The 26,654-nt window shown below is 36.1% G+C and overlaps 2 protein-coding genes and 1 pseudogene across 5 annotated transcripts in view; 1 reads left to right on the plus strand and 2 right to left on the minus strand.

The window, feature by feature from the left end:
• The window catches only part of LOC127436382 (liprin-beta-1-like), a 28,470-nt gene extending 27,441 nt beyond the window's left edge, over positions 1-1,029 (plus strand). For all 3 annotated transcript variants that reach the window (XM_051690480.1, XM_051690479.1, XM_051690478.1), the window contains exon 25: positions 24-1,029. In XM_051690480.1, the coding sequence (XP_051546440.1) occupies positions 24-101 (78 nt within the window). In that variant the 3' untranslated portion in view covers positions 102-1,029. The remainder of the gene's footprint in view (positions 1-23) is intronic.
• Positions 1,030-3,279: 2,250 nt separating this feature from the next.
• Positions 3,280-17,609, minus strand: LOC127436596 (NADH-cytochrome b5 reductase 3-like; annotated as a pseudogene).
• LOC127436380 (ankyrin repeat and BTB/POZ domain-containing protein 3-A-like) overlaps positions 16,495-26,654 on the minus strand; it is a 187,003-nt gene continuing 176,843 nt past the window's right edge. For both annotated transcript variants that reach the window (XM_051690477.1, XM_051690476.1), the window contains 5 exons: positions 25,493-25,595; positions 23,591-23,672; positions 23,305-23,373; positions 22,861-22,974; positions 16,495-20,179 (listed from right to left, as the gene is read on the minus strand). In XM_051690477.1, coding sequence (XP_051546437.1) covers positions 19,958-20,179; positions 22,861-22,974; positions 23,305-23,373; positions 23,591-23,672; positions 25,493-25,595 — 590 coding nt within the window. In that variant the 3' untranslated portion in view covers positions 16,495-19,957. The remainder of the gene's footprint in view (positions 20,180-22,860; positions 22,975-23,304; positions 23,374-23,590; positions 23,673-25,492; positions 25,596-26,654) is intronic.

The following is a 26,654-nucleotide window of genomic DNA, read 5'->3' on the forward strand; positions in this document are numbered from 1 at the left end:
GTTCTGTCTCCGGTGTTCTCCAGAGCATGCTAAAAGAGGATGCATTCTTCAGGGAAGTATCCTCACGTCCACCTGTAACCAGTGCCACAGATGAAGACTAAAATGTTTCAACCTGTCATTCATCACATAAGCCTTTAGCTGTGAAGTGTCCCAATTAGTTTTAAGCCTCCAGTGAGCTTGAGATCCAGGCAATAAGCTTGACTCAGTGATTCAACTGGCTCTTCAACTTGCTTATACTCCAGTATTACACAATCAACCGCAACACAGTAACCCCAACACACAATAGAATATTATGTTGATGAAATGTTATTTATTTGTCTATTTAGGATCTGTAGGATATACTGTAATTCAAACAGTGTTTGAGTGTTTTCACCAAGCTAAAACCAAAGACTACACATGACAAAGGCCATATCAAAACATAATTTGCTTTTGAATGATCAGGCATACTTTTATTCAGTTTTTTTTATACTATAGACTTTTGTGATTTGTGCATGTTTTTTCAGTTATGTTTACATAATGTTTATTGTATGGGAAAATGTTTTTCCATGCCTGCAAACTATTGATATTGTTATTCCATGACCATATCAGTGAAAACCATGTACTGTGTACTGTTTTACGAATTTATATATATATATACACATTTTTATTTTTATTTATTTTTTATTTTTGCTCTTTAATTCTTTTTGTTTTTTAAAAGATGCATGTTAATTTTGTCTCTATTCTTTCGCAATTTGAGTCAGTTGACTTGTTGATGACCACTTTTTTTCATAAGGTGAGCAGAATGTCTTGGAAAAATGTCTTTAAAAGATCATCAGCACGTCAAAGATCTCAATCCCCAGGTGCTCTGGGATGGTTGTTTGAGATTCTGAGATTTAAACAGAGCAATATGTCATGCTTTAAAATCTGGGCTGGAAATTGGAAGGTTTTAGGCTCAATAGATGTGTATTATGTAATTTTACATTTTAGCAAAAGAGTTGCAGTGTCATTTATTTTGTGGCTTGTTAATAAATTGGAATATTTTTTCCCTTGCTTTGTACCACAGCTTACTTGAGGCAATATTCCAAAATATCAATTTCAGAATGCTTTTTTTGAATGTTTTCACCAATAAAAGCTTGATCTTCCAAATGAGTTGATAAAGCTGAGACAGGTGTTGATGAAGCCTGTGGCATCCTCCAGCTGTGGCTAATGACATGCTAATATAGAACTGATTTAAGTTGTTTTTTTTGGTACATGTACCAAAGCACCCCTGCAAAACACTCCAAGCTCAGTGGATAGACTTCAGCCATTAGTCTCCCAAAAGTCTTGTTTAGAACCTCACAATTTTTATGTTTCTTTCATCATATGCAACAAAACATCTCCATCCAAAAACACATTGTGAAACAATCCAAACTCGGTGGCTCGGGATAAACTTTCATCCATTTGTCCATGAAAATCTTGGTTTGAATCCAACAGTTTTTTTATCATATCATATGTAACAAAACATATGCCCCAAAAACACGCTGCAAAATATGTCAAGCTCAGGGGATAAACGCTGGCCTTTTGTCCCTACAAGTCTTTGTTCGGATCCAACGATTTTTATGTGTCTTCAATTATATGTAACAAAACATCCCTCCCAAAAACACACTGCAAAATATGTAAGAGTCAGTGGCTCAGGGGATAAATGCTTGACTTTTGTCCCCGAATGTCTTTGTATCTGACAAATTCTAATTTCTTTTATAATATGTAACAAAACATCCCTCCCAAAAACACACTGCAAAATGTGTCAAACTCAGTGGTGCAGGGGATAAGAGCTTGCCTTTTGTCCCTGAAAGTCTTGGTTTATGTCAGACAATTTTAACATTTTTTTTTTTGTTGTTGTTGTTGTTTAATCAAATGTTTTAAAAAAAAAAAAAAAAAAAAAAAAAACAATCATCCCCCCAAAAATCACACAGCAAAACGTGCCAAACTCTAAGGCTCAGGGGATAAATGCTTGATTTTTGTCCCCAAAAGTCTTGGTTCGAATCAAACAAATTTTACGTTTCTTTCGTCATATGTAACAAAACAGGTGGACCCTTAAAATACACTGTAAAATATACCAAACACAGTGGCTCAGAGGATAAATGCTTGTTTTTGTTCCCAAATGTGAGCAACTTTTATGTTCCTTTTATCATATGTAACTAAATATCCCATCCAAAAACGCACGGCAAATAAACCTTGAAAGTCTCTGTTTGAATCTGTCAAAAAAAAAACAATCATATGTAACAAAACATCCCTCCAAAAGCAAATTGCAAAATGTGCCAAACTTAGTGGCTCATGGGATAAATGCTCGGAAAGTCTGGGTTCAAATCTAAAGATTTTTACAGGGGTTTCTTTCATCATATGTAACAAAACACACCACCAAAAACACACTGCAAAACATGTTAACTTCTGTGGTTCAGGGGATAAACATGACTTTCATCCTTGAAATTCTTTGTTTGAATCCTACTATTGCTTAAGTTAAAATTTGTTATATATTTGACTCTCTGGAAGCAGAGCTGCAAAGAGGCATGGGTTCATGTCCCACCTTAGCATGATGGGTGGAACAAACTGCAGCACAAGCAAAACACCCGGGGCAATAAAAATGATGCGTAACAGAAAAACACAGGTCTGTGAGAACTGAAACTGGCTGCCATAGCTGGGGCAGTAATAACCAAGATGCAAAATAAGCAGACTGGAGCACACAATGAATGTCTGCCCTAACTGGGACAGTAAGACATGAGAGAGGCAGGTGCCCACAAGCTACCAGCAAGGGTGGTGATACTGAGGGTGAAAGATGCACAGAAAAGAAACAAAAGACTGTTTTTATTTATCCTTTTTATTATTATTATCAACACCATTCAGTCCATCATAATTATTCCTTTCATCTCATGCCATCACACCCACTTCACAAATCGGACCACAGCTGAAGGTGGATTTGAACTAAGGTCTCTCCCATGGGCATTCTCTAACTACTGGGCCATCACCACCTCACATATTTAAAAGTTTTTTTGTAAATGTTAAGAAAAAAAAGACTAAAATGTTCATACATCTTAAAAAATTAAGCATTCCTGATTTAATTGTGATTAAAATCAGGAATTAAAAGTGTCTAGGTAAGGTTAATAATAAATGTTAACTGGCATTCAAGGAGGGTGGATTAACAGGATCTAGTGGTCCACAGATCATAAGCACTACAAAGTTAACAAAGAAGCATTTTAGAAATTCTTCATAACCATCATGAAGCTATACTAAATGATTTTAAGACACAACACATGGACACTTCCATTACTTGTCCATGATCAGATTTCCATCATTAGAGCAAATGCCTGTCCACATGTTCCAGAAATCTGCTTTGACTGGCTGAGTGTACGATCCAAATACATCCCTTATTCTAAAGGTTAAAGAACACAGATCATTCAACATAATTTAGTGATTCAGAAATTAACTTTGCCTTAATTGAATCATACATTAAATTAAAGGTGCACTAAGTTTTTGCTAATTAAAAAAGTTTTACACATAAAAACATGAATAGCATTTTTTAGAAATATGTTGAAAATGATGTACAGTCGCATTAGATGAGGACTCCAGACATATCAGAAAACCAATAAAAGCTGTTTAATTTTATATTGAGGGGGTCGCAAATGTGCCTTTATAAAGCGTCTGTATCACACACTTTCTGCATGAATTCTGACATAAGAGTCTCTGAGAATTTCCCTTTAAAGAATGAAAACAGACATATCCTATAAAATAATGGTTAATGGTTGTGTCCAGTCCTGTTATGGTCACTCCTGTGTGTTTAACACATATGAGAATCCCCCAGATCGTACTGACAGGAACATTAAGCCTAACAGTGTCCTAACCTACAGTACAGTTCAGTCTGTCTGTATTCTATCATCTAGAAAAGTGGCTTCAGACTTCTGTAAAGATTACACTCTGAAGAAAAAGGTCAGTCACCTGCTGGACCGATTTTAGATTGGCTCAAATCCCCTGATCTCTAACTCACTGTCTACAAAGACTATGAGAAGCTGAATGATGCCAACAGAGCTTTATAGACCTCCACCACACCAGCCTGCTCAAAGATGGAGTAACGGTGCAGTCTCTGGAGCACAATTTTTTAGACAGAAATGTAATTATGGAGAATGAAAAACAATCTCTCAAAGACCACACATTAAAAACAGTGGTATTGGATGAACTTAGTCAAATTTACTTATAATGATTACATAGCTTCCATCTTACTAGTTTGTCTCAGAAACCAAAGCACAGGAAGACGAGAACAATGACACTGTTAAATCACTAGCTTAGAGCAAACAAACACATCAGCTGAGCAACTGCTGCAAAATGAGAATCCAAAGCAGAAGCTAGCTAAGTGTCCAGTCAGTGTCTGTAAATTATTCTTGGATTGCAAAATAGTTTATTGCTGCCTGATTGTAATACAGGAACAGTTTTATATCTGAAATAGAATTTGAACTGTTCTGTGTTCTGCTCACCTTGTAGCAATCAGTCATAGCTGGAAGTAGGAAATGCATGAATCAGAAGGAGAACATCAGAGCATCCCACATCATCAACTGACTCTATTAACAATCATTAATACAGAAGTCTATTATTTATAGTGAGATTACAACATCAAAATGACCATTTCTAACTATTCTACTTTGTAACATGAATAAAAAAAAAAAGTATGTATGTTACAAACATACTGATGAGGGGCCCCCCACACAAATTTTTGCTTAGGGCCCCCAGAATGCTAGGACCGGCACTGTTAGAAATACAGTTTGAATATGCAGAAAGTTACTTACAGGTGAGTCACATTGGTTCCTACACTTGATCGCAGTGTGTCTCGGTTGTGTTTGCTGATGGGGTGGAATATATGCTGTTGAGAGACATTAGTCGATCATCTGCTGGATTTATACTTGCATGGGGTTAATACAGTCCAAATGTGTTGAGGCGACTGTTATCAGGCGTCATGTCGCCAAGGATCCACAGGCTGGAAGTGAAGCCTATTTTTGTCAACTAGTGGAGCAGACAGCAAACTGTACTTTGGTTTGCTATCATATGAGTCGTTTGTATAAAAAGGGATAGCTCACCTAAAAATTAAAATGTACTCACCCTCATGCCATCCCAGATGTATTGTGTATGACTTTTTTTTCTACTGCAGAATACAAATAAAGATTTTTAGAAGAACATCTCAGCTCTGTTGGTCCTCACAATGCAAGTGAATGGTGGCCAGAACTCTGAAGGTCCAAATATCACCTAAAGGCATCATAAGTGTAATCCATTCCACTCCAGTGGTTTAATCAATGTCTTTTGATGAGATGCATTGGTTTTGGATGAAAACAGATCAAACTGTAGCTCCTTTTTCACTCTAAATATTGACAGCAGTCTCCTTGGCAATCGTGATTTCAAGCTCTATTACTCATCCTATAGCAGAAGTGACATTTCAAGTGCACGTGACGTGTTGCCGCTAGCTTTAGCACGTTAGCCAACCTCAGTTCAACACTTGTATCTTAAACAACGTACATATTCACACAGCGTGAGGTGATGGTAAAGCATTCAACTCACATTTGTATGGTGCTGTCTCCACTGAAGTTTTGCTAGCTGCTACATTCTCCATCATTTACAACTGTTTTGTCAGACCAGCAGCGCAGCAAGGTAACACTGCCCCTTCCGCTATGTACAGCATGATGCTTGCGCTGAGTGCATGAAGTGTCCAACATTCCACACTCTGTTTTGACGGTTGAAAATGTGCATCATCCAGGTACTTAAAGTACACCTTTTTTTGTGAGACTTGTGTCTCTGCAGAACAAAAATGGCTGTTTTCCAATCAGTGGGCGTTTTCAAACCGGGATGGGTGTTTTCAACCACTTAACACGATTTGCCTACTACTTTGAGATTCCCAGCTTTCATTGGATAGTTCAGAAATGCCCATTGTGGTTTGGAAATGCCCACTGATTACTATATTGAGATTCCCTACTTTCGTTGGATAGTTGAAAAACGGCCATACCGGTTTGAAAACACCCACAGATTGAGAAAAGCCTATTACTGTTCCACAGAGACCTATGCTTCTTTTTTGCTGCATTTTTAGTTAGCATACTACTTGCACTACTTACACTACAAAATGGCATAGAATAGTGCAGAAGTGTGTGGTTTGGGTTAATCAGCTCCTTCTTGTGGCCATTAAGCGAACCAGCATTAATTTATAAACACCATATTTGTAAGAGGTGGCCAGTTGTTGGTTAGAGGATACAATTTTTATTTGAATATTAATATTTTGGCAGTTCCCAGCCAGAAGAGCAACATGGAATCTACTGATCTCAGTAAATGACCCAAACAGTACTCCACTTACAGGGTAAAACAGCTGAACTAGAAATCACATACCTGATTTATTAAGATGAAGTGTGTTGTTTTAGAATTGCAAAAATGGTCAGGTGGTCGAAAAGCAGATAGTCACGCCTCTAACTCATGCTATTGGTTGAGCCAGTGTTGCTGTGTCAGGCTGATGAGGATGTTCAAACAAAGCAATGTTGAAATGCCACAGTGTTTGCTATTTGGGGTAATCAGTCTACAAATGGTTTACATATAGTTGTTTCTGCATATTAATATGGGATAGGAGAAAAGTTTTTTCTTTTTTATATATAAAATTACACACTTCCCCTTTAAGTAATGTTCCAAGTGTCTTAAAACCATCCTTGCCCTATAAATTACTGAACACTTTTCCCTTTCACTCGATTTTACTGAAAGTCACACCCAATTTCTGTGATCTAATATGCCTTGGAATAGAATCATTGTCTGAGGAATTTCAAAACAATTAAATGTGCATTGTACAGGATATTTATCCCCAGCATCCCACCTCAACACCTGTCTATTTGATTGTGAGTGCCAGTGCTCAAATCCCAGTGGGACTTTTCATGTGTGTACAAAAGATTAAGAATTATTAGCGGTTTAACTCCATTAAGTGCTGCAGATGAAGTCACCATTATGGTGATTATTGTTTTAATTTGCATTTATCGTTCAGCTGGTGCAAAAGTGTTTCAATAAAACATGTTTGCACAGTGATGAAAGAATGGAGATAAGCTGGATGAGTTGACTTATTAGGAGAAATATCTGTTATTCTGTTCACGTTCATGGTGTAATTATGTATGCAACATAATATCCAGCTTGCAATGCAACATGAATAAATTATGCAGTTTTTTTGTTGTTGTTTTTTTTTTTACTGTTCTCTGGTTGTATTTATGCTGAAGCTGTTAGATTTAGTAACTTGATTTGTAATGTTCAGAGTTATCTTTTAGAAAATTAGATTTTTGATGTGTCACCATTTTGCATTTTGTATACTGAGTGGCAATGTCTGTGCATTTCACCTCATAGCATTTGATTAGCAGTCCAAAAGTATTCAAATAGGTAAAATTTGCCAAAGTGTGACATCAGGATCTGCCCTAATAGTAATTCAACTTTCACAATGTGATGTAAAACAGTATACTGTATACTGTTTATTACAGTATACTATAAAGTGGTACACTTTGCTCTGTTCCCTTGTCATAGAGCTAATATTCTTGTGACATTTTGCACCTCTTTCAGCCAATCTAAACATGGAGGTTAAAGTGCCAAAAACAAAGAGAACACCAATCACCATAATGGTGACTTCAAAGGAAACAAACAGGGCTGCGTTTCTGAAAAGCATCATAAGTCAAGTAGATTGAAGAAACCATTGCCGCCAATCAACTTCAGCTTGCGATGATATTGGAAAACGCAGCCCTAAACAGTGTCAGTACGGTGCTGGGCAGATATTCCCTTTGGATGCTTTCACTTACAGGAATAAATTTGTCATATTTGACAACAAATAGTGCATGTTTACAATGACATCAGTAACAGACACGATTTTTGCATGGTGCTGCATCTGCGACACTGTGTCAGCTTAATGTAAACACAAATTCCTCGCTGTTCCAGTATTTGATGCATTGATGAATTTAGCCGTTTTCTAACTAGGTAACAAGCCCAGTTTAATTTAAATGCTAAAAATGAAGATATTTTATAGCTAAACAGATCCGGCCACATAGACAATATAACAAATGACTGGATACAACATATATGAAATCACGCACCTACAACTGAAACAAATGCATGCAAATGTCAAATAAGGTTTATGGAAGTAAGGCACTTACAAATATTTAATTCATTCATTATTAGTAAATGTCATTATTAAATAACTCTCCTGTGTTCCAAACCAGCATGCCATTCTTTAATCCGTGGAATGCAAAAGGATATGTTAGGCAGAATAAAAATGTCGGTCACCATTCACTTCCATTGTATGGAAAAAGTTAATTTAAATTTAAAGGAAATGGTGACAGAAACTATCACTCTGCCTAACATCTCCTTTTGCATTCAACGGAAGAAACCAAGTCATACAGGTTTGGAAAATGGTTCCTTTATGATTTCTAATTTTTGACTAAACTAAGCCTTTAACATGTTTGAACTCTTTAGCGATGTACAATGAACACTGTCTAGACAAATGAATGTAAATAATGCAACACCAGGTCCCACTTTAGTGTCACTGTAAAGTATTACCCAACACCAATATCCATGGATGTTCAAACAAAACAGTCCTACTTGTGTTAAACTAAGGCAAGTAGAAAAGCAAAACATTGGTACATGTTAAACTAAGATATCTTAGTCAGAGATATCTGCTGAAATTATGAAAGCCACACTTCTTATTTGCATTAAGGCCCAAAGCACAAACAATGAACATTTTCTTCAACTTATTTTGGCAAATATTAAAAGTGCATCTATTTTCAACCATTTTAAGCATATACTGTAGACTGGAAATGTAAAGTTATGTCTTTGCATTGTTATAGATCCTTTGACCTTTCTGGTAACTCTGCATTTGGAATATGAGAGCCATACACGCATCTGACAGGTTATAACTGTTGATTATAATTGTGAATTATAATGAAGCGGCACTTTAATACAAATCTGCAGGTGGTTTAAGATGAAACTGGTGAGACACTTTTAGAAAGTGAAACACCTGTCATTGGAATGGCCCACCTTGTCCAGGTTTGGGTTGCAGGCAAACTGGATCATGGAAGGAGGTCCACACATGAGGATGACAGTGTCATCTCCAGGTGGAGGAAGGTGGTTCTTCACCATGTCCTCACTGATAAAGCCTTGGCTGTTCCCCCAACCTGCCACATGAAGTTCATTAATTACTGTCAATTAAGTAATTTTTATTAGTGTAGCACTTTTCACAATACACATTATTTCAAAGCAGCTTTAGAGAAGGTCATTTTTTAACCATTTAAACATGCCGCCTTCTTGATACATGTCTGGGGTGCTTGTGGCAGGTTTGATCCCATATAAACCAGTGTGCTCTTGAGTCAAAAAAAATTAAGGTTATTCAAAAGGGATAAACATGTTAATTTGGAAAACAACAGCCATGGAGCAATGTCAAGTGTGTACTACACCTTGAATCGTGTTGGGTGATTGGCCATGACCTCTTCTAACTCGTAGAAGAATGTCATTTTCTGTCTGTCTGAGAAGATACAGAAGGGTAATGAGAGGGAATAATTGTCAGTTTCAAGGCCATCCAACAGTTCTTATATTGTATGTCTTGAGCATATGCACGCACCACTGCAGCAAAGCTCTGATATAATAATTCACATTTTTTACATAAATGTTAACAGACAAACTTCTGAAAAATACAGCTAGTTCCATCCTTTTCAATTGATTAGAAACATAATAATAAAAAAATAAAAAAATGTTTTGAAATGTTATAAGTGAGAACTGTGATTTAACTAATAATCATACAATAGAGAAAAACTATACAAGAATGAGTGTATAAAGCAACACACACACACACACAATTCTTTAGCTTTTTCTTTTTAAGCAAGATTTACTTAACATGTTTGTGTGTTGTATAGCCACTGTTCCTCAGATCACAAATAGAATTTAGTTAACAGAACTTAAATGCCTTTAGTTAATATGAATCAGAATAAGGAATAAGTATTTTAGTAACTGAGACATATTTAACTTGATACAACTTTGTAAAACTTCAGTGAGTCAAGTACAACTGAATTGTTTTTACAGGTTAATAATATTATTAACAGTGTTGGGGGTAACGTGATACAAGTAATGCGTGTTATGTAATCAGATTACTTTTTGAGTAACGAGTAAAGTAACAATTTTATTTTTTAAATTTTAGACCATAAAAAAAAATACTTTTCAAACAAAGTAAAGTGCTGCTTTTGTACACCTCTACTTTCCCTTTATTGCAAGAAATCAGGAGTAAAAATGTGCAAACTTTGGGGAGGAGATGTAGTGCATGATGGGTATTGTAGTTCTATAGAGTGTGAGGCCAGAGACAATTTAGCAGAGACGAGTCACTTCTTATTGAAATGAATGGGAGAAATTGGAATGCCCAACCAAGAAGCTCCAGCACCCAACAGTCAATGGATGTAGAAAGGAAGTCCTGCCTTGCAGGTAAAAGAACCAATCACCTTTTAGATACCGACATCGCCTGTCAATCAACTCGCTATACAAGCCAGGACAATTGCGTGTTTTAGCGTCATATGAGGTCAACATTCAGTTGAGTGAAACGCGATTGATACATGTGTTAATACACACTGCATTAAAAAAGTAAATAAATCAGTAAAAGTGTTTAGGCAGAGGGATTATAAGCAGGGCCGGACTTAGGGGGGTGGGGGCCCCTGGGCTTGGGTCATTTTTGGGCCCTACCTACTTTACAAATGACTTTAAATAGAACAACATGCATCATAGAGCTATGTATCATAGCTCTAAAGCAGTTACATAAGCCCAGTCAAAAACTGAATCATTTATTTATATGACAACTGACTGAAGCTTGAAAAACCTTTTCCAAAAAATTATAATAAAAATTCAAAGTGATCATGACTTTTGTGCATTACAATAAACACAACTGTTTCTTTGGCAGAATGATGATAAAAAAATAAAAAAAAAACTTCTTTACATGGAAAATATTGAAAAACATACAAAGACCTTGTAAGGTTGCAGTCATAAAGAATTTCTATAACATGTAAACAGCAAGTCTATAATGACTGTATGTTCTTGGTAAGTGCTGACATATTGTATAGATTGTATACATTTAGGTTGACTCACACCCAAGTATGACTACATCCCATCACTGGCAATTTTAGAGTATAATCTATAATATAAAAGTAAATGAGCATTTCCTCTCTCATTATGGCATTTTAAAGATAATTTAGTGTTGGCACCTACAGCTGTTGGTTCACTCTAGCAAACAACTACAAACTGCCTACAAACTACAAAAAGCCTAGCTTAGTTAAAATTTTAGGGGGAATATTAGATAGCAATTATAATACAATATAATACAGGAAGTGCTCTCAGCTGCAAGAAGATATCAAAATAACAGACTGAACAAAGCACAAGATAAAGAATGAGTGAGTGGTTTTGTGTGTGTGTGTGTGTGTGTGTGTGTGTGTGTGTGTGTGTGTGTGTGTATGTGTGTTGAGTTGGTAAGTGGGTGAGTTTTAGCAAACTTTGAAAAATATCAAAACCATGCACACAAATACATTTAATTTTTTTTTATTTATTTTTTTTACAGTAAATATAAAAAATAGTACACTGTCTATACCCCCTTAAACAAGCATGACACCATACAACAGCAGGATCCAGAGGCTGATCATTTAAAACAACAACATACTATAGAGAAATAGGTAATCAGGTTTTGACTTTATGTATGTACTGTCTGTCATCTCATTTGAAAGATATTTATGTAGTACAAATGTTGAGATTGAGGCTTACTTGTTAGAAGTATCATCTTCTGGATTTCTTAGCAGCAAACTCTTTGATCAAATCAGCATGCACACTCTTACCAATTTTACCTCAGTGAACTGGATCGGTGGCTAAATAGTCTGTAGAAGTTGTAGGCCTATCTGGTTCAGTAGCTGAAAAAGTTGCCATTTCTTCCACCGAGCTAACGGCTTCTGACTGAAGAGATGATGATGATCCATTGATGGGCTGCCCTGCTCATGAAGTCAGATCGGCTCCAGCGTTTTCCTCCAGCACGTTTTTATCCTCTGGATTCTCTGCTTGCACATCACAAGTGTGAAAAATCCAGTGATCATTTTCATTTTTACTGAGTGCTTCCTTTTCGTGTTGCTGTCTCTCATTTTCGAGTTTTCTTTTAAGCGCGCCACTCCGTTACCGCTTGTCCGCCATGTTAACAGTGTCTAATGCAGACAGGTGTGTAACACGATGTGTAAACGCAACACATCGTAACCACCAATAACCAATCAGCAAACATCAAGATGACTGACATGTAATTTAGTTAATTAAATGACATCATTCCGTACACAGTTTGTTGATTGGTATCAACAAACTTTAAATGAAAAATAAAATGACTGGCATATAACTGAACAAATCAAACGAAAGTAAGCGGGCGGGGCCCCGTACTGGGCGGGGCCCATGGGGTGGAGCCCAGTAAAGGCCAATGGTAAGTCCGGCCCTGATTATAAGACTAGTCTTCCAATGGCCACGACATGATTCACAGGGTGAAATACTCGCTCAATTCACTGACTTATGCAGCCGAACTGCTCCGTGTTACAGCTCCCAGTAACTGGGAGAATGAGATGAGAAAAGCTGACTCTGGATCAGTGGCTCTGAGCAACGTTCTATATCGACTGTGTACGCAGAGAAAATGTCTACAATTCTACATAATAAACAAGTAGTTTGATTCATGAAACAAACCGTTTTGATGACATTTTGGTAGCATTAAAAACGATTCCATTCAAGTTGTATCAAAATGCACGTTTAAAGTTGTATGCGATCAACCAGTGGCATCTGTACGCACCGTGGATCAACTCAAAATAAGTGTGCACTGAGATGACTTAAGTGAAAAATATTATTTTATTATCAGACACATTCCTTAACATGTTAGGCTGGCATTCCCCACTTAATTGTATCCTGACTTTTGAAAAACATCTTAAATTGACTCTGACATTGTCGATGGGCACAGCACATGATGACATATATGATGCAGGTTCAAGTGTTGGACTTTGCTGCTTTAGATAAGACAGTGGTTATTCTTCATTATTCATATTGGCTGCCATGTTGATGGAAAAACAAATCATGCATATTCATGTTATTAATACTTTATTATAAATATAACATGAAGACCTACTTTCTAATATCTGTTTGTTTACTATATTGTTTTGACATGAGTGTTGTACTGTAGCTAGCATGACCTGCAATGTCTCTTGTATGCAATGCATGGCTTATTTGTATGGAATGCATAGCATAGCAGAAGAGAAAGTGGCTGTGAGGAAAAATTAACACAAAAATAACGCTAAAGTAACGTAACACTTTTTTTTTAACGCTTTTCCATAAAGGAGTAACGCAATATTATAATGAGTTACTTTTAAAAGTAACGTTATCCAGCATTGATTATTAATATAAAAAATTACAAGCCATATGATCCAACATGGTTTGCAAAAAGTAGGTAACAAGCAGTCTCGTCCTTTGGTTCTTTCATAATAGCTAGAATTATCTGAAGCATAGGTGTGATGCCTACAGTAGATAAAACAGAAAAAGATAGGAATTGATTGTTGCTCTCCCTAATTGCTTTGTTTAAAATAAATAAATAAATAAATAAATAAATAAATAAATAAATAACTTAAGACTGTATGGTCGTGTGCTTACCTGTGCCGTCAGCGATCATGCCAATGTGTTTTGCAGTTTTAATCACAAGGGGTGATTTCTTATCAGGCCTGATTGCAAATGATCCTGCAGAAATGTTGATACAGTAAGTCACAATGCATCAAGATCACTCAGGAACCAAATTATCTGCACTGATTGTCAGTATCGTTTTAAGTCAAAAGCACAGTGCTGTGATCAATAGCTCTTTGAAATGGTTGTCATATATAAAATACGAACCATATTATACTCTAAATGCATTCAGTATGTTATGGGCAACTAATGTTTCATATTTGCCTTACAATGTTTTGCATAAAAATACCTTCAAGTAGATGTTTTCATAACTTTCCCTGACTCCGAGTGAATTTCAGCACTGTCTAGTGTCTACATTTGAGTGACTACAGACCTCTGCCTTTGTAAACCAGCAGTCCACTTGGCCCCCTGAAATCAACTGTGTAACCAATACGAAGACTCTCCAAGTATTGGGACATCTTCCTACCCTCAGGGGACTTTGGATGGACATTTTTGTAGTATATCTATAAAATCAGACTCAAAATCTTTCATCTTATGCAATGGCCTCACACATTTCGTGGATCAGAAATGAGAAATTTGTTTTTTATGCTTGCTTGATTAGAAACCTTAAAGGTGCACTAAGTAATTTTTGTGTTTATGTCATCTTGGATTGACACCTAGCGGCCTGGATGCAGCATAATTTAAAATCAATAATTTTCAGTTACAGATGCCATTGTAGAAATTCACTATTTACAGTCAGCCACAATTAATTTAATGTATTAGTGAAAGTGTCCAAAAACAGGGCGGTTACTGAGATTAAGCAAGTAGTATTCGGTTGGTCATGTGATTCTAAAATGGCAACCCCCATGAAGGGACCCTCTCCATGTAGAATAAAACAGCTTTTATAAGGTTGCTGAAATGACTAGAGTCCTCATCTCATGTGAGTGCTCATTATTTTTTTTTTTACAAATGTTTTGATGGGGGAAAATCACTGAGTGCACCTTTAAAAAATATGTCATCGACAGCATAATCATGGCATTATGTTAATTACCAAAAAATAAAAAATATACTTGTCCATCCTTTTCAAAAACAAAAATCTGGGTTACAGTTAGGCACTTACAGTGGAAGTGAATGGGGTCAATCCGTAAATGTTAAAATACTCACCATTTCAAAAGTACAGCCACAAGACGTAAACAATATGCGTGTTTATATGTTTCTAGTGTGATAGCATTGCTTACTAACCTTTTCAGTGTAAAGTTATATCCAATTTTACAACTTCGTTACCATGACAACGTAAAATCACTGTAAACTCGATTTTTGCTTTTTTTTTAAAGAAAGCTGGGACAAGTCGAAATAATTTTTTGTGCCAATCAACATTACGCCACAAATTGTGTCGATTGAGCAAAACTTGTAATAAACTCGAAATATTATTTTAAAGGCACACTCAATATGAAAATGAAAAAAAGCGAATTAAATTGACTTCTAAGTATACAAAATATGAATGATTTTACACCTCTGATTTCATATGTTTTACAGTAGTATGATATACACATAGAATAGTCGAGTATGATATACCTTCACAACCAGATCAACAAAGCCCTTGTCATCATCACTAGACACAGGTGTGAAAGGCCTCACCACAAGGTTGCAATCTATCTTGGCCAGTGTTGGGTAAAATACCTTAAAAAAGTAATTAATTACTAACTACTAATTACATATTCTACAGTGTAATTAGATTACTGTACTAATTACTTTGTCTGAAAAGTAATTGCATTACTTATTACTAATTACTTTTCTAAAACCCTTATCAACCTGGACCAGATGAAAAATACATGGATAGACATGAAATTGTTCTTTTAATTCTTTCATAAAAATTATATAAAATCAAATAAATTATTCATAAACTGGCCAAAGAATTTAACGGGCCAGCGGTAAATTAGAAAACATATATTTTAACATTAGACGTTAAATTTGATTTTAAATTCACTTTTTTATATATATATATAGAATTGTTCTATAATCTATACAGTATTTAACACAATTACATCAGAAGTAACTGTAATTAAATTACTGAAAATTAAGAGTAATCCCTTACTTTACATTTTCAACGAAAAAGTAATCTGATTACAGTAATTAATTATTTGTAATGCATTACACCCAACACTGATCTTGGCGGATAGATAGATGTGCTGGCCTGCAAATATAATACATAAATATATGTATATATATGGTTGTTTGATACTCCATACTGATTGATAAAACTGATTAAAAAGGTATTTAAAATGAATCATTAATCAAAATGAATCATATCATTAATAACCATATTAATCAGAATCAAATGGATGATAGTTCTACCATTTATATTCTGAAAGGATCCCATTTCCTGTTGTTCTATGTCATTCACAAGTATTGACAGGTTTAGTGCAATTAATAATTATAGGCAAATGTTTCCATTATATAATACAATTACAAAAGAATCACAAACTTGTTTAAAAAAATGGCTGATTCAGCTCAGTGATCTGAAAGGGGGATGTTTTGTCATCATTAGTTGTTTTGAAGGGATAGTTCACCCCAAAATGAAAATGTTCTCATTATTTACTCACCCTCATGCAATCCCAGATGCGTATGAACATCTTTAACAGCAGAACACAAACAAAGATTTTTGGAGGAATATTTCAGCTCTGCAAGTCTATACAGTGCAAGTGAATGGTGACCAGAACTCAGAAGGTCCAAAAAAGACAATGTCATTTTTATGTCGTTTATTTATTTATTTATTTATTTATTTTATGTACAGTAAATCTCCACCTCCAGCCAGCCCCAAACAGTAGGTGGCTGAATGTGAAAGTGGAAGTGTAGATTTATAGCAAAAAAATGACTTAAATATTGATCAGTTTCTCACCCAAACCTATCATATTGCTTCAGAAGATATAGATTTAACCACTGGAGTCATGTGATTACTTGTATGCTGCCTTTATTTGCTTTTAGCCACTTCTGAGTTCTGGCCACCATTCACTTGCATTGTATGGACCTACAGAGCTGAAATATTCTTCTAAAAATCTTCATTTGTGTTCTGCAGAAGAAAGAAAGTCACACACATCTGGGATGTCATGAGGGTGAGTAAATCATGAGAGAATTTTCATTGTTGGGTGAACTATCCCTTTAACGTCTATCAAATTCTCCAGTAGGTGGTGCCATTTAATAAGATCAACCACTCCAGCTGTTATTCTAGTAAATAAATATCTGAAAGCATCACACTCATGTTCTTGACATCACCTGGGAATTCTGCATAATGAATGTTTCAATTTTTTCATATAAATGACAGCTTAAAAATAAAATAAAAGGGCTTATCAACTTTATCATTACTCTAACCAAAACCTTTTTACATGAACAGGACAGTATACAATGTTAATCATTACACTCTCAATGAAATGACATAAAAAGCTCTATTCTAATCATTCAAGGTATCAGTCAGTCAAACAATCAATCAATCAAACAAACAAACAAACCTTACAGCTTATCACAGAAATTTTAATGATGACGCAACACAGTGGTCTATCATGGTCATTTCTATTGGCTGTACACAAATGCAAGTCATTAAACAACTGCACTGTAGCAAAAGTGTAACATTCTTGTTTTGATTGTTAAACTCAACCACATCCCTTATATTTACACCAAGTTCTATAGATATTTCTCTATATTATCTTTTGTACAATGTACAATGTTTCAATTAAGTGAAATAATAACCGCCAACAAATTCCGTTAGACTCTGATCCAGTAAAATCATGCAGGTTTTGTCTAATAGAGATGTCAGAAGGTGTGCATTAGTGGAGATTGGAAAAACAGCCAGAAGCAGAAAAAGCTGAAGCCAGGAAACACTGAGCAAGTCACTTTCTATGTGAGGAGGTGTACAGCTTTTACATACCCATTGACACTACATTTGGCCCTAGTGAATTATTTTCAAAGAGGTCAGAGGCTACATTGAGAACTGTTCATGCTTTGCATGACTAATAAAGGTCAGACAAGAGAGCACTAAACTTACATGGTACATATTAGCATGGAAATATTTGTGCCAAGTATTGCTTTTGCAAAAACCCACAAATCATTGTAGGGTAAACTGTAGACATTGCAAGTAATCAGGTCCAATCTTCAAAATGACAATGACATGATTTATCCTTGTCACTGTTTGTTTTAGTTTGTCAAAGCAATGACATTTTGCAAACGCAAGGACATGTACAAATTACATTATGACTTTTTTTTTTAATGTCTGATACACAAAATAGCAGACAAGGATTTCACAATAAATGTACTTCATAAGAAAATAAAGTAACTATACTACGTCTTTTAAAATAAATGTATCTTCACAGTTTTAAATTATTTGCATCATGATATTGTAATTCCATAGTTAGCTACATACCAATAAACTATGCATTTAAATTTATATGTAACCTAATTAACCAACCTTTTCATTTTACATGAGCAGTTGGATGTTCATTACCATTAAAGTTATTTTGTTGCTCTACTGTACATAAAATTTAAATCATACAATACCTCTCTAATCAAAACATGACTCTTAGACAGCACTACCAGCACAATGTGGTAAGGTGCAGACACTTTTTATAAATAGTTAAAAGTATGGATATTATAAAAAAATGATCTTCTGGTTTATACTGATAGAGAGAGATTTTTATGATGTCATCTTCAGATATTCTTTGGATGAAATGTTTGATCGTTGAAAATCTGTTACTTTGGGTTCAGCCTGGTTAAAAATCCTCTGCTGGTAACACCATACGTCCAGTACAGTTTCTAACATCCTGAAGGGTATGGATGAACACAGGAAAACCAGAACATGCATTTTGGCAGATAAACTAAAACTGCCTCTTTTTTTTTTTTTTTTTTTTTTTTTTTTTTTGTGGAGCTGGCTTCAAATTTTCACATTTAACAAAAGCAGCAGGTGAGGACCGGGAATATGTACATTGGGTCACAAAGGTAGTGACCAGTGCAATAGCATTTCAGCAATAGCTTTCATAACACACTATTAGACAGAGTTGCAAGCAACAAAGACAAAGTCCTGTAAGTAAATTTCATCAGACTAAATCATATTTTGCATCCACAAAAGGTAAATTAGCTCTCAAAATAGGTAAACTAACATTAAGAGCACTGATTTCATTTTCTACATAAGCTTGACACAGGCTGCGGAGGACCAATGCAGATTATTGACACAGATCGTTAATTACACGACCTCAAGGCAAGAATGAACTGCTCAGTTTTGTGTGTAATACAGTGGTAGTTTTGAGGACCAATAAAACTGGTGGGCTGAAACAAATGGGGACACTTAGCTCAAAACTAATGCAATGGTGGAGAACAAGGAGATAATGAAAAATCTCAACTAAAAAAAAAAAGTCTACCATTGTTTGGGTAATTTGTGTTGGATCAGTGTACAAAAGACAACTGTAGATGTATCCTGCATGTGCCACTTTGATTGTTAGCAAATCACTACTTCATAAAATCGCAAAGCATTTAGATCAAACACAAGTGCTTGAATTTAAATAGCTGGCGTATTGTTGTTCACATAGATACCAAAAATTGTAGTAGCTGGATGTCAATATTAAGTATATAAAACCTTGATTTAAAACTCTACACCTAAAGGATGTTTCCCAAGGAGTTTTGTCCAACTATAACACAAATGGCTTAGCAAATGTAATGGCAGTTTATAACAACATGCATTATTTGCCTCAAGAAATTTGTCACTTGGAGATAAGGTTACACAAATTCAGGATTCAAAAGGCAGGCTAACAATACTATGTAAATCAGAACGGAGAGTTATATTACCATGTTTCTAAAAAATATGTCCACAGTAAAGCTCAGTGCACAGCGGGTAGCATGACAACCATTTACAATAGACAGTGTCCACCTAACAATGAAGCAGACCCATCGGCAAGCATGACCGAGGCAGTGACGACATCATTTGGTCAGGTGTGATTAGCTTGTCACAATGTTGCTAGGATGTTTAGAGAATGTCCCATAATGTAGCCCTTGGAATGGTATGAGTTCAGCAGGCTGACGTTTCTGCAACGTTGTGGAGATGTTAGCCTGTGGAATAAAAAGAAATCTCTTGGTCCTACATACATCCCATTAGGCAGGCGCTAATCGTGTTGGCTATGACGTTTTAAATGTCTCCAACCAGTTTTTAGATAGTGGTACACAATTATGGGTTTCTCAATGAAAGCACAGTAAGTAAGAGTTGGTGTGATCTTGCATGAATTTGGTGAAAGTGTCAAACAATGGAGCCCTTGGAGGCAGAGAGATGGATGGAGCGGATCCGCAAGGCCAGGGTTCTCTCGAGATCATGAAGGACGTCATAAGCCGGTCCTGGACCAGGGCTCTCTGCAGGAACCTCGTATAGAAGGTGCTTAAAGTTTTCCAGCTCGATCAGGAGCACCATGTTCTTCAGGAAATAGCCCTCGATAAAGGCTGCCAGCTCCAAGGCTCCAAGGAACTAAAAATGTGTGGGATATTATGAAAATGTGAGACTTGATGTTCCTAAATATAAGCGCTTTCCACACTACGCTAAACCCTGACGGTCACTTTTAACCCAGGGTTAAGCAAGGTTTCATACTTGTATTTTTGGAAGGAGGTTAGCACTGATTTTAACCCTGGATTATGAAGCCCTGCTACAGTAATAATTAATGCAGTTAATTATCAACAGAAAACCAATCATAAACCTCATTACATATTCGGAGTGTCTATTTGCACCCCGGTGTAAACAGCATCTGCCACACAGAGCAGCTATTTGCACCCCAGTAGTCTGGTGGAACCACAGAAATATACAACAAACTAAACAATAGATGTTGCTGTAGTGGTTTGGGGTGTAAAGATGGTGAGTGAATGTGTACTGTTGTCCTAGCGACCGCGGTTAGATCATGTTTTATCCCACTCTTTTTCCCATCCGATTTCCTGATTCCACACTTAATATTTCCTTTAATACTATTATAAAAATAGATACAAATTAATATGAATGTTGATTTCATCGCAGTGATTTGGTCACGGTGAATGTCGAGGAGTGCAGAGAGGAGTTTAATCCTGAGGCGGGGTCTGTCGATCGCACTCGTTCCTGCGGGTCGGCATCGCTTGTGTTGAGATTGCATCGCTGTATTACTAATATTGTAGTAACCATGTTTTTTGGTAGAAACCATAGTTTTAATGCAATTAACCATTGTGTTATTGGTGCAGTAATATGGTGGTAATAGTAACCATGGCTAATGTTGTGGTTACTGTAAATTTACAAAAAAAATACCATGTTGAAACCATGGTTAATGTAGGAAAACCAAGGTTATTTTTTTATAAGGTAAAGTCAAGGTTAGGTTTAGGGGTAGAGGTTAATATAGTGCACAAACACACTGCGGTGATGCCCATACTGTATGTTAGTATTTAAATATGGGTGCAAATATTATCTGACACTATTTGCACTGGGGTGTAAATAGCATATACCATTATTTGCACCGGGGTGCAAATAGTATCTGCCTTAAATATTTGTGCACTTTGTAGCCACAGTAACAATCACAGAAATATTTTATGCGCTGAGATTAGTTTAAGCGTCTGAGGGAAGCGGTGATGCAAACACGTTAAGTGGAGTGATTAAGGGTGCTTTCACACTAGCATTTTTGGTGCGCACCCGAGTTCGAATGACGTCAAAGTTTGGTTCGTTTGGGTGGTGTGAACGCTGTTTTTGCACCTGCAAACCACACCCGAGTCCACTTGAAAAGGTGGTCTGGGGTACGGTTCATGTGAACTCTGGTGCGGTTCGCTGCTAATATGAACGCAATCGTACCAAATTACGGAAGTGAACCCTTATTGATGACATATAATTTGCGTCTTTGCAGGCTCCCGATCGCAATTATTATGGTTTAATGAGTTTCTTATACCAGCATGTGTCCAAATAAATCACCTTTAGAGAGCAGCTCACAAATGCTAATATTCTTCACATCATTGCACATTCAATGCATCCGTGGCAGACAAATATATTTGTTGTTTTGTGCATGTAAAGTTTTGGTGGTAAAAGAGATGAATACTTCAATAACACAGCAAAGCTGATGTCTTCTTGAGTTGTTGCCTAGTTACAGTAGTAAACAGCTGCCGCTTGTACTCACATTGATGACGTAATCGGACCGTGGTTCAGACCCAAAAAATATGATGTGAACAGAGACCAGTGGGGGCAGGGGGAGGGGGAGGAAACGAACTCGGGTTCGGTCCAAGCAATCGAACCAAGTGTGAAAGCACCCTAAGAGACAGGATCATTTTAAGACAAATAGAGCAGATTCACATAGTCACATATGCATGGATGGACAGTATTTAAAATGGGTTCCATGCTATACTTGCCCAATCAAATTAATGAGTTACTGTATTCCAATTACTCTTTTACAGGAAAAAGTAGTGTATCGCATTCGATTTTAAATTCTTGAATTCAGATTACAGTTACAAATTTTCAATTAATAATTTTTAAATGTGTTTTAGGTTACATATTTTTCTAAAATTGTATTATTTTTGTAGAATACATTCAAAACATGAATTATGTTCATACACTTGTCTGTTTCTGTGACAGCTGAACGGCATGCAGCCCCTAAGAAGTCATTTTTAGTGAGAAACATGCTGCTGAGTGTGACAATGAACAAGGAGGACATAGACATTATTTTGAATTAGTTTAGCGGATTTTAATTACTTAAAAGTAATAAGTAATGTTATTACATTTCAAAGAAGTAATCAGCAAAGTAATCTACCATTTTAGAGAAGTAATTAGTACTTTGTAGTGGATTACCTTTTTAAGAACTATGCAAAAAAATGTTAACTCAGTGTTTACAAATGCACATTGTGAAATGTCGAAACCTGACTATTCAGAATTAATTACTCACGCAGGGTAAAGTAAGAATAGTGTGAAACAAGGAACCAGATAATCCAGGATTACATTAGTCCAGGGTTAAACACCCTGAGTTAACTATTTAAAGTGTGAAAAGCCCAATAGAGTAACATAAATTATAAGTATGTGAATGGAAAAACATCTGGTTGCTTAAACATTGATGAAGCAGTTCGCACTTACAGTAGCTATAAAACATACAGTAGGTATAAAAGTACAACATATCAGCAACATTCATTATCCAGCTTTCTTCTGAGCATTAAATGTACCTTAGCATGTTTGTATATGTCCACACAGGTGTCGGTAGTGATGTTCTTGGAGCAGATTATTTCACAGTGTCTTTGGAGAGCCTCAAGCTGGAAGAACTTGGCTGCAGACAAGAGCTTTGAAGCAGAGGGACCATTAATGAGCCGAGCGCATCAAGCTTTATAACACTCAAAGGCAATCAATTATTCAAAGATCATAAATGTTGATCATTAACACCTCTGCTGCAGTGATATGCACAAAGGATCTCCCATCCAGTAAAGATGGTGATCTATGAGTGATGAGATTTATCAGAGACTATTTAGCAGAGATGGGCCACTTTGGGTAGGGGTAAGGAGGAAAGAGGCAGGATTACACAAGACAAACCTTAACAGATTGCACCCAAAAATTACTAAAAGAAATTCCCCAAATACACACACTTACAGGAAAGAGGAGAAAATATTTCATACCTCCATTATTTCAGTGTTCCTGATGTGCAGAGACTCGGTGCCACCACAGTAGAGGTACTGCATTACCAGCTGAAACACATAGCGCACACAGTTCTCAGTAAGTTATAGCAGAACTTCTATGAGCAATTTTAAGACAGGTGAGCTTTGCACTTATCACAAAGGCACAGATATAGTCTCAGTCATTAAGCCAAATCGGGCAGACAGAGATGGGAATTAGGTTAAGGTGGTTTGTCAGTGATGCTGGCAGAAGTTTGAAGGGGTTTTGTGTGAGTCACTGGATTCAAACCTGAAAAATGTTGTACTTGACATGACTGATCTCGATGCATGTGTTTTCAGCTGCTGGTCTGTTAGAAAGCAGAGACTTAAACCTGATGGGCAGAAAGAGAGAAAGAGAAATGGCGTGAACATCTTCTAAAAGCCATATTGTAAGGGCAAATGGAAACCTTAACCCCCAACCCTAACCCTAAAACCTAAGGCTAAATATAACACCATGCATTTCTTCAGTCACAGAAAAGCTGACTTACACTGATTCCTCAAATCCTCAGTAATGTTCTCTCTCTCTCTGCTTAAGAAAAATATTGTGATCTTTTCACTTTTTTTGAGAAAAAAAAAGATGTATAAAGAAAATTTTCTGGATGTCAGCCAAACATCACTTCAGTCTATTACGATGGACTTCTGAGGATGAACTGATGCCAACTCCAACCATAAGACATGGGATACTTCATATGCCATTGCCTGAACCTTGGATTTAGGATAGACCTCACTGAAATTACCGGCCGGTTGAACTGCGATGCACCTCACTGATCTCTGCCTGAATCACCTCGGTCTAATGATGGACTGCACTCTTGAAATGGAATACACAGACTATCAATTAATTGCCAACAAAAGTCTTCATCAGCCAACTAACAAAAGACAATGCATCTATGTGAACTTCTGCAGTTAATCCAGGATGAACTTCAAAGACATTAGTCATTAATCTTAAAGTTCATACAAAATCTTTGTTTAAACACTGACCCTTAACACTTAGTTTAATAATTGTAAACCATGACTTGCACTATACATAAGTAATATTGGCATTATATTCATGATGTTTAGCCAGAGGGGAACTGGCCCCCACAGTGAGCATGGTTTCTCCCAAAGTTATTTTTCTCCATTAACCAACATCTTATGGAGTTTTGTGTTCCTTGCCACAGTCGCCTTCGGCTTGCTCACTGGAGTTCTAAATACAATTATTACTTAATTACTTATTTTTAAACACAAATCACAATCGTATTTGATCAAACTACACACTGAAGACTTTATAGATATTATGGTTTCATTTTCTGTTAATGCATGATTTTCTGTAAAGCTGCTTTGAAACGATGTGTGTTGTGAAAGGCGCTATACAAATAAAAATGACTTGAATTGACTTGGATGTCAAGTCATATTCTTCTGCTGTCTAAAGCTGTAATGTTTTTGAATTTAAACTTACAAGTATTTTATCTGTAGGTTGATGGCAAAAAGTTAATTTTAAAACAGATGCAAACACTTTAACTGGTAGCTACCATCCAAGAGCTACTGAAATTATTGATAAGTATTTATTGAAAGCACTGAGTGTATTTTTATTAAAAGTATTGAAAGGTTGAATCTGAGAAAATGTAATAAACATTATTTCACTAAAGTATCAAGGCTAATCTTGACTAATCAGCTGATCAATATTTTACAATTTAAAAAACAAAAACTTTTCAGTAGTATATATTTATAAATATTCAATAATAAAGCAATGATTACTTGGTGTATATGCTCATGTTTGAGATACAGTGGGTTAATAATGTACAACCTTGTAATGGGGGTCAATGCAACACTCTTGACTTCTCATATTCAATGCATTTTGAATATGTTCAAATATTCATAGTTTCACACTATGAATATTTTAATGATTCTATTACTGTTAGGGAATATGTATTTTTCTTACACCGAAGGAAATCAGGTAGATTTGTAAAAGTATGTGAGTTATGAGGGAAAATTGAAAAATTATACAATTGCCTGGTCTCCCCAACTAAATATATTATTAAAAGACAACTTCTAAAAATCATACAAGTTTTACAACATGTGTTTAAAGATGCACAGTTCAGCCGTTTTTGAGTGTAAAAGTGCATTTTTAGCTGTAAAGGTAATAAATTCTAAAGTATTATACTTTGAGACGTACCTTTGTGAGGAAGTGAAGAGCAGCACTTTATGGGCATAAAAGGGTTTTCCTTCCACCAGAAATGTCACATCAGACATCTCTTTATTATTGAGAAAGTGGGGATCTGGAGGACATAACACATTGCATCTTATCCACACAACAGTTATTATACAAACTACTTAATGATTTAGAAGGTAGACCCATGCAGTGGCGTAGCCAAGGGTGGGCCGGGATGGGCCCACCCTAATTAGACCCAGGCCCACCTAGATTGTTAGAGACTATTCTTTTACTTCAAATATATATTTATAAAATAGTAAAAAAAAAATAATAAAAAAAAAATAAAAAAATGTTGGAATGCACCAGTTCTCTGTTGTTAAGGGAAATGTGGTAAAAATAAATAAATAAATAAATAACTTGGCCCATCTATTTATATTGAGACCCACCCAAAGGTAATTTTCTGGCTACGCCCTTGGTACCATGTCTTGTGTTTGAAAGGTTGTCATGACTATTAGAAAGTCAGAGAGCATGTAAAGGATGTCTATTTTGCGGTCCATTGCATGCAATACCTAATCTAAAGCCTAGATGGCACAAGCGTTCCTCCAACACTTTATGAACCCTAATTCAATTGGAACTGAAATCGAAAATTCATTTATTGCACTTTCCTCTGCTTAGAGTGAAACTATTTGGGAAAGATCAGTGTAAAATGCTGAATCAACTTGGGATTTATATAAACCCAGAATTAATTGGTGAGACGATGTTAATAAATGCAGTAGTTAGATCACTGCACTGAGCTGCCTTAGTCAATACACTAGACAGACTTTCAGGGCACACAAGGACAAGTGTCAGGCATTGCTCAATATGGTCATTGTTAATAATGGAAGAAGCTGAGCAGAGCTGGAGTCAGTTTTGAAGATAAACTTAAAGTCAATGTGAAACCACGTTCGCAACCCATTTATTTCTGTAATGTGACCTTAAACGTGATATTCAACAAAAATAAATGCAGGGCAGGTTTTGATTTCATCCATCGAGATTTAATTCGATTGTGAAAAGTGGCAGTTCCATACAAGGATGAAACCTTCAGGCAATGCAGCCTGAATGCGAGTTTGAAAAAATACAGTCAAGATAAATAGCTTTTGACTATTGGTTAACATTATCCAATAGCATGCATGGTCTAGGTGACATC

This window comes from Myxocyprinus asiaticus, chromosome 47 (assembly GCF_019703515.2).
Source record: "Myxocyprinus asiaticus isolate MX2 ecotype Aquarium Trade chromosome 47, UBuf_Myxa_2, whole genome shotgun sequence".
Taxonomy (NCBI): domain Eukaryota; kingdom Metazoa; phylum Chordata; class Actinopteri; order Cypriniformes; family Catostomidae; genus Myxocyprinus; species Myxocyprinus asiaticus.